Here is a 10,821-nt window from a genome sequence, read left to right as displayed (position 1 = left end):
GCTTCTTCATTTGCAAAACTGAAATGTACTGAAGTTTACGGCTAAGACACAGGAAAGGCTTTCTTCTGCCGAGTCCACCATGAATGCCATGTTTGTTCCTGCATAGCTGCACAGTAAGACAGTACACCATCATTCCAGAGTCTGCAAAATCTTCCTTGAAGGTCTTTTGTAGTCATATGGGGGTTTTTATTTCCTTTCTACTAATCCAATGAACAATGCTATCAGAAAGTTTTCTTGGTCTTCCAGACCTCCACTAGTCCTGTTAATTGCCATTTCTTAGTAACATTACAAACCGATGAAACAGTTACCTGAAAATGCTTTGCTCTCATCTTGTAGCCTTCTGCTTTGTGAGCATCAATTATTTTATTTTTCAGAGTGTTAAGCAGCTGCTTAGAGGAGCCCATGGCTGCTGATTGTTTGGATACATTTTGAAGGTCCAAAAAATGTATACAGCTTTGCAATTGCATCACCTGGGGTTTCCTAACAATGACTGTGAAGAAGCCAAAGCTCTAATGAGGTAATTAAGATCTGAGACCTCAAATATTTTGGGGTGCCCAAACTTTTGCATAGTGCCTGTCACATTTGTAAAGATGGGCAAAATACTAAAGTATTAATCATTTCAATGTCTACATATTTTTGTCATGTTCAAATATGCTTGATTCATGATATTTGTCCTTCCTGAGCTGCCTTATATTTTTCCCTGTACAACTGTATAAAACAAACACAATACACTAATCTTGTGTCATCTTTAACTTTATGCCTTTTGGTGATCAGTTCATCTTATGCACACTTAACTACTCACAGTAACAGACATTTTAAGCAAGGGTGCCCATCCTGAATGCCACTGTATACCCCTAAACACTACTACTATAAAACCTAAACAATTCTATACACTTTTAAAAAAGTTTTCTTATAAGGTACAGGGCTTCTCCTGTCCTGAAAAATGGTAAATGTTCAACCATTTCACTTATTTTCTCCCCTTACCTTATAATTGAAGAATTTGGTGATATGAGCAAAGAGTTCAAAGCAGAAGTCCATATCAATGGATTCCCCTTGCCTGTCGGCTGTCATACATTTAGCTGCATACCATCCCATTTGTCTGGCCTGGGTCCACAATCTCATCTGCAGAAACAAATGACAGCACTCTTAAACCTAAAACATGTCCACATGCAGTCATGGTACAAAACATGACATTTTCTTTATCATTTCAATACCTGCTGCCAGTGTGGACTTGGTTGCCACGAGGTGGTACAGATATCGCCTGCTGCATACACGTCTGTAGCCGTAGTGCGCATATGATCGTCAACTTTGATGCCACTGCCAATTACTTCCAGCTGTGTCCAAAAAAAGAGGTTTTATCAAAAACTTTGACATCCATGAAAAAAAGATAGGAGTTATTTTTTTTTTAACCAGTGGAGAACAGTATGATCATGGCTTGTTACCTTTAGTGACATTTGCTACAATATGTATTCATACAGGAAACCACACAAAAGGCCTAGACGACAACCTAAGCTGAGTGAGTGACCCTTTGGAAGGCAACACATGTAAAGGTAGGGCCACACTAAGCCAGCACTCCTCCTAGGGTGCTTCGAGCTCCATTTGTGCTACTGTGTCTGCAGTACCTTGTGACTTCCTTGACCAGCAGTACTGATAGTGAAGAGTAGCACATGACTGCAAAGTCAAAACAGGTCATTATGGTCTAGACAAGCTACAGTAGTGCTACACTGAAAATGGATTATCCTTCAAGAAAGTCTGAGGACATCATTTCATGTTCTGCACTCTTCTGCCTCACTTGGAAAGTGAGGATCACAACAAGACAAAGTATGCAATGGCCACAATCAATCAACAATCAACATGTCTGGTACCCAGAGCTATTATTATACATCTGATTCTAGAAAGAAAGGTAGAAATCCTCCAAGTAAATACAAATCCACATTAAAACACAAATTTAGTGTGGTCCTAAAAACAATATTTAAAATGAAACAAATCTTGTCTAATTATCTTAAAAGTTTACATTTAAATTCTGGCCCCAACTCCCACTTAATGGAATAACAAATGTGTCACACAGGTCAACCTCTAGATAGAATTATATTTGTCCCAAGAAGGAAATGTAGTTTTTTTTTTTTACAGCAGCTCAAGAACTATTACGCTGTATATCAAAGAATAATAACAATCCACTCAAATACACACCAGCATTAATAAATAAGAAGAGAAGTTCTGACGTGGTTAATTTTAGGAACGCTGGCTTTTACAACTAGAATGGAAGTTTCTTTATAAATATTATAATCTCTAAATTCAAGAAGTACAGACCAAAATAATGCTTCACATGAAAGTTTATTTATAAAACTACATATATCCTAAGGCAGTCTAAACAGTGACTTCATAAAAAGCTCTGTAAATTGTTAAGGCACAAAGTTCTGTACTTTTTACTTCTCAGAACTGTGCTAAAATTATGTACACTGATTTGTCGACCCACTGCTGATGTAAAAAACACAGATCAGTTTAAATGAACTAATTAGAGGGCTTAATGTATTAAAATTGGAACGTAAGACCAGCCAAACAAGATACTGTAACATAACATGCTCAAAACCCACCTAATCTCATTCTGGCCAGAGTCTACTTTGGCAGCCTAGAAAGGAATCAGACCTAAGCAGGGTGCCAGTCTATCGTGCCATCCACACTCTCAAGGGCCACTTAACCTAACACAACGTGTCTTAGGGGATATGGGAGGAAACCTCAAGTAGACAGGCTGATACTGGGAATTAGATTTGAGCCCATGTCATGGTGCTCATTGCAGTAGCAGTAATAACCAGTGCCACATTGTGTCACCCTAGTATTATCAAAACACTAATCCTCTTTTTATTAATTCCAATACATTTTAGCACAAAAGCATTGTTCTCTGTTGCCTTGTTACTTTTAGGCTGAGTAGTCCAGGTGAATAAACGTATTCAACTGCAAGCATAAGTCACACAAATATAACAACATCCTAAAACCTACTCAATCTTACTTAAAAAATATAAAAATTGCTTTTGCTAACTTATTGATCAAAAGAATAAAAGCATCACACCACAACCAATAACATGCCTCCTTAAACACAACTATCTGTTAGAATAAAAACCTGAAGACATGTTGTTTACAAATTGCTACTGTAAAAATCAAAAGTGAGCTGCCCTGAGAACAGCCATGCAGACAATAAGATTTAAACAGAGCTACCATTTAAAATGGGTTAACCTAGCAATATAGTTAATTGATTAGCACAATAATGCAAAAAAGCACACATTTTAATAAAGGACTAAACTATATATATTTATGAAATAGTGATGCTCACAGTAGCGTCTTTGACAAAGGGCTCAATATTTGGGACCACACCAGTTGCACTGACAATGAAATCACAGCCATAGATCTTCCCATTGGTGAGGCGGATGTACACTGGCCAGAGATCTGTAAGGAATAAAACTGGAATAATGTCTAGAATCTATAAAGGGCTTTGTGTATATCTAAGGTAGGCTTTACCATCTCTAATTCTCTATTAATAAATAATACAGACTACTTTTTTTAAGTGTATTTGTAAATTTAGGGACTCAAGGTAAACAGCCTCTTACTCTAAATTTTTGCTTGCCTTGAACAACAAAGCATGACTGACATTTATATCCAGCAATGGGCTGTTATGATTTCCAAAATATTTAACATCATTAACTATAAAAGTTACAATATGTAACTGCACATTTGTGTATTTTTTGGTTAAAATGCTTAGATAAAAATATTAACACTAACCATTATCTGGTTTGGATATCTTTTCCTCCTCTTTGTTTTCTGGAAATGCTATGGGTGTCTTCTTCAATTGTAAGAAGTCATCCTTAAGGTAAAGCTGATCAACTTCACACTGGTATTCAATGTGAACCTTGTGAACAACCTGGAAATAAAGAGGGTTTTACATGGTCTGGTCGAAACTGAAAACTGGTCATCATTTCTAAGCTATACTAAAGCTTTTATGTACATGTAATTCTGCTTTAGAACCCTGAAGAAGGCTCCCAACATGGATTCCAGTGTGTTTCCATTATAAGCTATAATGCTAAAGGAGTTGTTAGTTGTACATCAATTATCTCATTATTTGGAATACATGCATTTCATGTTTGTTCCTAGTCCACAAAGATCTGAGTAAGTGTAGGATGAAACGAAAGCCGAGGCAAGAAATGCTGAACACACACCTAAAGCAGAAACTTTTTCCATGTTATACTATTAATGACGTGAAGTGTATAACGTGTGAAGACTTTAGTCCAAATATCAAATAAACGCGTGCTTTTATTCAAGAATATAATCAAAGTTAAAAAACAAAATAAAAAAGCATTCAATTTACATATTGCTGTCAATGAGTTACAAACCCAAGCTCAAACGTCAATTGATAGAAAGTGAATATGTATACCTGGATAGTGCAGTGGTATGAGCTGCTGCCTTATAACCGAAAGGTTACAGATTCGATTCCAGGCACTTTGTGTTGTGAGTAGTGAGCTGCTGCTATTATCATTATTACTATAAAATAATAAAAACATACATTTGATTTGAGTCTGTAACACCCAGTGTAAATTTTGGCTACTTATAAAAGTTAGTGCTGTTTTTTTTTTATTACTCAGTTTTATTCTCTCAGGGACATTCACGTGGTACAACGAACTTCCCTCTCCCTCTCTAAGTTTAAAGTCCAACTACAAAGTTTTTCACCTTCCATCTTAAAAGATTATTTCCTAACTGACTAAATATGCCTGTTTCATGAAATGTGTTCAATTATAAAAAAAGGACATTACAAATTAAAGAGAAAAAGCATGAAAATGCTTTCTACAACACACCCACACTACAAATCATTATACACTTTGCTGCTCCGTGCACGAGATGAGTCCAACATAATATTATATTTTCAGACATAACGTCAATATGTAGAAAAAAAAGCTTTCTTTCTTTCTAGCCCTCTTGTGTTTGTCTCCTACTGTACCTGTCTTGTTCCTTTCAGTTTCATTCCTTCATGCCAATCTGGCCCCAGGGCACTACCTAGAGTTCTATTTGTGGTAGAAGAGTCCTTCTGTTGGTCACCACCTGCAACAAATGACTTTAGTTGAGAGAAGGTAATAGTGTATATACACAAACACATTCTGTGTCTCATCACTTATAGCCTTTTAAATTCTCCAGTAATAAATGTATGAAGGTAGAATTATATTCATTAGTGCAAACATTAAACTCCTGCTTAGTCAGTGATAATCCTAAGAACTTGCAGTTGCTTCTTGTTTAAAAACACGGCTTGTTCAGAGGGACAATATAATTTACAATGTGTAATTGAGTACGTAACAACAGTAAAACCCCTACAATCCACCTATTTATCCACTTTACTACTGTTTTTTCCAGCACAGGGTCATGACAACCTGGTGCCCATCCCAGAAAGAAACAGTGACTGGCAGGAACCTGATGGCGAATAATATCAACACACACATACTCAGACATACACACACACTGCAGAGGACCAGTTTTCCATTACTAATCCATGTCACATGTCTTTAGACTGTGATACAACAGAAATGAAAAAGTTATACAAATATGCATCACAATTGTTCAGCCACTAAGACATCTAAAACTTACCTGGATTTATAGCGCAGAGCACACTGTTTGGAGGGCCTAGTGCTGTATGGTTAATAATAATAATAATAACACTAATGGCACAGCTAATTATTATTGTGCATACGGTGTCTTCAAAATTAGGTAGTTTGCACATTCAGTATTTTATACTTTACTTTGAACTAATCCCCAATAAACCATTCAGCAATAAGAAATGCAGTGGTGTTAAAATATAGACATATAGTTTAGGTTTGATCAGTATAGACCATTATACCCAACACAGTTTGTCATCACATATCCACCAAATGGCAAAATGAGATGTGTTACTTTGACCTAACATATTAAGTAAATTAATAGATTAACTCTTACAAATCATTTTCATAATTTAAAAAACACACTCTTACATACTTGTGTATGCTTTGTAAAACAGAGAATGCAAATAAACAGCTGATCATACAAACTCATTATATAGTTTGAGCATATTTTTTTTCTTGACTTGCAAACCACATGCTAAAACCCTGCATCCTTTTTAGGCTTTCACGTGTCTTTTTACACAGTCTGGTTGAGGACAGCAATGAGTTCACAAAGAAATGCATGTCATCTTCATTAGCTATACTTTTAACTTCTGCATGTACCAACTATGTGGCTTTCCCAATTTTTACTTTATCGTATGTAAAATTTGACAGTTCTTCACAATGAACTCAGATAAAAATTGGTGGAACAATGATTAGTGCTGCTGCCTCCGAGATCACAGAGTGTCTTGTGACCAGTTGTTGTTGGAGTTTAAACATTCCAAACACATTTTTCGCTGGTTCTTTGTTTTTCTTCCAGATCTCCATAATGTTTGTCTTGGGTTAACTGGTGAGTAGATTTGCCTCGTAATGGTGGGGCCCCGTCAAATGTTGTTTCCTACCTTGCGTTAGAGGTTGCTTGGACAGGCTTTACCCTCCCCAGCTACCTGGAACGGTATTTGACAATACTGCGCTAAATCCATTATTTACAAATCATCTAAAGTGTGAATTGTATTCAGGTCCATCTCTAAATATTTTGCCGACTATATGGTATTTTGTAATTCTTGTAATTTATTATTTGTAAATTTACATCAACTAAAAAAAACACTCTGCTAGTCTCTACTTGACTATGCCTGAGGTTTCCTTGCACTATCATTTCTGAGCCCGTCTGCACACCATGGTATGATATGATTTATTTCTTGTTTTCACCTTCATTTTTAGGTATTAAATCAAAATTTAAAGGTACATGATATATGCTTTACTACTGTTAAAATGTTTTGATACCTCCCCATAAAACACCAGCATATTAGTAAAATGTGTCTAACCCCTGGCTGTTGCTGCATAGATGTTTCTCTATTGAATCTTAAAAATCATCCGTTAAAACTAACTAGTCTGTTATTATTAGGGACAGCACAATCCTGATAAAGACTTCCAGTCACTGGAATTCACTGAGTTTGCAGTGACCTCTGAAAAATACACGCTAACAGTGCATATACAAAATTAGGGGTGCGTTTTGATACTCTAGGGACAATGTTGCCCAGACATCAAATTGTATAGGTTTACAGTCTTTTTAAACCTTTCAAATGCATAGCAGTAACTAGCATTATTTTTTTTTTTGGTGTGAATAGCATCACAATGAATCCTTCATTGATGCATATTTGTCATTGCCATATCTTATATTTTAAATTCTAAAACCTGTCCTAAATACACTTTTGCTGTTCTAAAACTGCTAAAATACCAAAATAAACTAAGTGTTAACTTTTTACTGTAATATCCCTTTTTATGGTGACATTGTCTTAGTATTGTTTTACTTAAGGAAAAAGACACTCCCTCTTCTTTTACATTCACTGTATATCTGGTCCCTCTGGGAAATTTAAAATGAGGTAAGTGATTGCAACATTTTTTATAAAAAATGTGTAAGGTATTCCACATAGGCGCAACAAACAGAACTTGTACATTGTATCAAGGAAAATGCTGAACCATTAAAAATAAAGACCTCCCACTAAGCCTACTGTAGTATATTTTACATTCCTTGAGCATAGACAGGCTTATTTCTGATTTCTTATTCGTCACAGGATTTCAAAGGCACCACTCTATAACAGAAGAGGCTAAACACATACTCAAACTGGGATCACACACTTACCCGGCAGTAACTGAACAATTAACATTTTAATCTCATCAACCCTTATCAAGAATAGCTAATTTTTGGTCCCTCTTTCTTATTTTGCTCTTTCATCTCAACCCCCCCACAGCTTTGTCGTGTCCTTCCCCTCCTTATGTATGGTTGTGCTTGAAAGTTTGTGAACCCTTTAGAACCCTTTACAATTTTCTATATTTCTGCATAAATATGACCTAAAACATCATTAGATTTTCACTCAAGTCCTAAAAGTAGATACAGTGAAACCAGTTAAACAAATGAGAAAAAAATATTATACTTGGTCATTTATTTATTGAGGAAAATGATCGAATGAGTGGCAAAAGTATGTGACTATGTGTTAGGACTTGAATGAAAATCTGATGATGTTTTAGGTCATATTTATGCAGAAATATAGAAAATTCTAAAGGGTTCACAAACGTTCAAGCACAACTGTATGTATCCTGCTCTTTTTTCCCAGTCACATGCCTATACTGCCGAAATGTTGTGTCTCCTGTTTTCTTTTTTTCATCATGGAAATACACTGTACCTATTGTTTTGTTTTTGCATATGCATGTCTGAAAATATAAAATAAATTATGATTAAGTGTTATCTCTGGTTCTGGACAAAATTGCTGATAAAACCTGAACTACGCTTAAATGCTTGGATTTTTGCCTTTATCAAAACAAAACAAAAAAAAAAAACAGAATTAAAAATGTCTACATTAACATCATTCCCATGGTGGGAATTCAATATTTGATTAAGTGTCAGCTTTCTCACAGAGACAACCAGCTTTTCTACAAACATCCTTAAGAGAGTTCATAGTATCACTGACTTAAATATGTTTCCAGAAGCTGTATAATGAGAACTGCCCTATAACATCAGTGATTTGTCACCAATAGGTACGAAAGTTCTTTGCATGCATGCATGCATCACACATTTAACACAATTAATCCATTATGGCAGTAGTGACCATAGCCCTAGATCCCACTCATCTTCCCAATGGTAATGGCAAACATCCTCATTTCAGCTTGTCTTGTCTCTATGCAATTCTTTTACATAGTTTTGAACAGCCCGTTTGCACTGATGTATCTTGTATTTACTTAGGGACTTTAACTTATATAAGTCGAAAGCCACTCTTCACCAGATTATGGGTTACTGTGACCTTCTGTTTGTAGTGATCTTTCAAAAAAAATTATCCATCTTATGGGGTATGGAGGGGGTAGTTTTACACTCATCAGAACTTTGGCCTCAGCATACTGTATGTACAGAACAGCTTGTTACGTGATTATGTCACTCAAATTTGATTTTATATATCTCTAGCTCTCTTTATACATTATGAATTACTTTATACAGTTGCTAACATCCACTGCCATACACAAAATTATTATCTAATGAGATGAAAATCAGTTATATTGACAAAATAAACCAGTACTCTGGTAATAATAAATAAAAAAAATAATAACAAACAGAAACTTTCATGATTCAGCACAGTGCATAACACAGCACCTTCACAAGGAGTAAAACCAGTAAAGGCCAGCGAAGTTGCTCCTTACTGAAACTAATATAACTCTTGACTTTTCTCTCAGTGTCTACATTCAAATAAAGTTTATTTTTTGGAGTGCTGGATATTTACTAGATTTACTATTATATTTAATAACACACAAGTCAAATATACATTGTAAATAACTTTAATTTATAGTACACTACTCAGTTCCTATGTAAATGGACAAGCTATCCTTGTTTTGCTAACACATGTGAACATTTATCATGCCAATAAAGCATTGTTGATTTGAAATACAGTGCACAAAACACCCAGAAGATGGCAGCATTGCATTTGTTCATGACATGTACCTGTATATCAGCAACAAATTATGAAAATGTGAATGTGCTTTTTAAAAAATATGCAACAACATAGCAAATGAAAGTATTGCAAATCACACCATCTAAACATTAAATCTTGATATAACAAAGAGTTGACGCACTTATCAAATGCAGTAACACAATATCTTGTATAATTTTCTAATTTACAACAGTATACCTTTGTACAGTGTAGCAATAGTTAGCATTGCTGCTTCACTGCTGTAGGTGACAGAGCCCTGTCACTACCTGTGTTATGTTTTCATGTACATCTTCTGTCTTGGTAAGTTCTTCAAAAAGTATGCTGGTGTTACACCCAAAATGCAAAGATATTAAGGACTTGTTAGCTGTAGACTCTAAACTAAGTAAGCAGGCTATGTACATGAATGAGCCCCTGAGATGGACTGGTGTAATTTTCAGAGTGGGTTGCTGCCTCATGTCAGATGCTGCAGGAATAGGGTCCACTTTCAACCTGAATTAGATAGATGAGGTACATGAATGGATGGATTGGTAGATGGATGGAAATATGTAAAACAAAACTGTCACTCCAGTTTATTATGTTTGACTTAAAACATATTTACTAATATCCCTGCAGAGGCATACTGATTTGTAATTTGGTGTTGAAAATATCTTCACCATGTCATTCAGGAATGCAGGTCACTTTATAAGAGACCTGGTCTTAAAATAATTAAGGTTCATATTCCACTCAGTCCTACTACTGAAATTTCAAGGTGATAGGTGCAATATCATTTTATTTACCTTGAAAGTTAATCTATACATTGTAGGATCAGTTTTTGTAATGTATATTTGCAGAGAGCAGAAGTACTGTCATTACATCATGCATTGTAAAGCGGGAACCAGACCGGGATGAGAAGAATGCATAACAAAACACATTCATCCATAAACCTGAATTCACTCCGGTCAATTGATGTTGGTTCTTTTGATATCATTGGTGAAAATAAAACAGGAAGAAGATTCAAAATTCACAGAACGAACACAAAAATTCAGTGAGTCCAAACACCATGAAGCAGCAATACTCCATTGAAGAAAGCACACAAATATAAAATTCATACATTTAAAATCTATTTAAAATACCATAAATTAAAACAGAAAGAGTGTATGTATCTAATCCTAAAAGATGTTTTCTTCAGTTTGCCCAAAAACCATAATAGCCTTGTTACAATGGGGCACAAGTATTTAATACATGTGCAAAACACA

The 10,821-nt window shown here is 35.3% G+C and overlaps 1 protein-coding gene across 1 annotated transcript in view; it reads right to left on the bottom strand.

Annotated features, from left to right (window-relative positions):
* Nucleotides 1–10,821, bottom strand: part of pyroxd1 (pyridine nucleotide-disulphide oxidoreductase domain 1) — a 62,755-nt gene that overhangs the window by 2,052 nt on the left and 49,882 nt on the right. The window contains exons 7-11 of the mRNA XM_039769695.1: nucleotides 4,985–5,085; nucleotides 3,775–3,913; nucleotides 3,329–3,441; nucleotides 1,215–1,334; nucleotides 985–1,122 (exon numbers count right to left, since the gene is read on the bottom strand). Of these exons, the coding sequence (XP_039625629.1) occupies nucleotides 985–1,122; nucleotides 1,215–1,334; nucleotides 3,329–3,441; nucleotides 3,775–3,913; nucleotides 4,985–5,085 (611 nt within the window). The remainder of the gene's footprint in view (nucleotides 1–984; nucleotides 1,123–1,214; nucleotides 1,335–3,328; nucleotides 3,442–3,774; nucleotides 3,914–4,984; nucleotides 5,086–10,821) is intronic.

This window comes from Polypterus senegalus, chromosome 11 (assembly GCF_016835505.1).
Source record: "Polypterus senegalus isolate Bchr_013 chromosome 11, ASM1683550v1, whole genome shotgun sequence".
In the NCBI taxonomy this organism is placed as follows: domain Eukaryota; kingdom Metazoa; phylum Chordata; class Cladistia; order Polypteriformes; family Polypteridae; genus Polypterus; species Polypterus senegalus.
The sequence above is the reverse complement of the archived record's forward strand: the minus strand, read 5'-3'. Positions and strand labels throughout refer to the sequence as shown.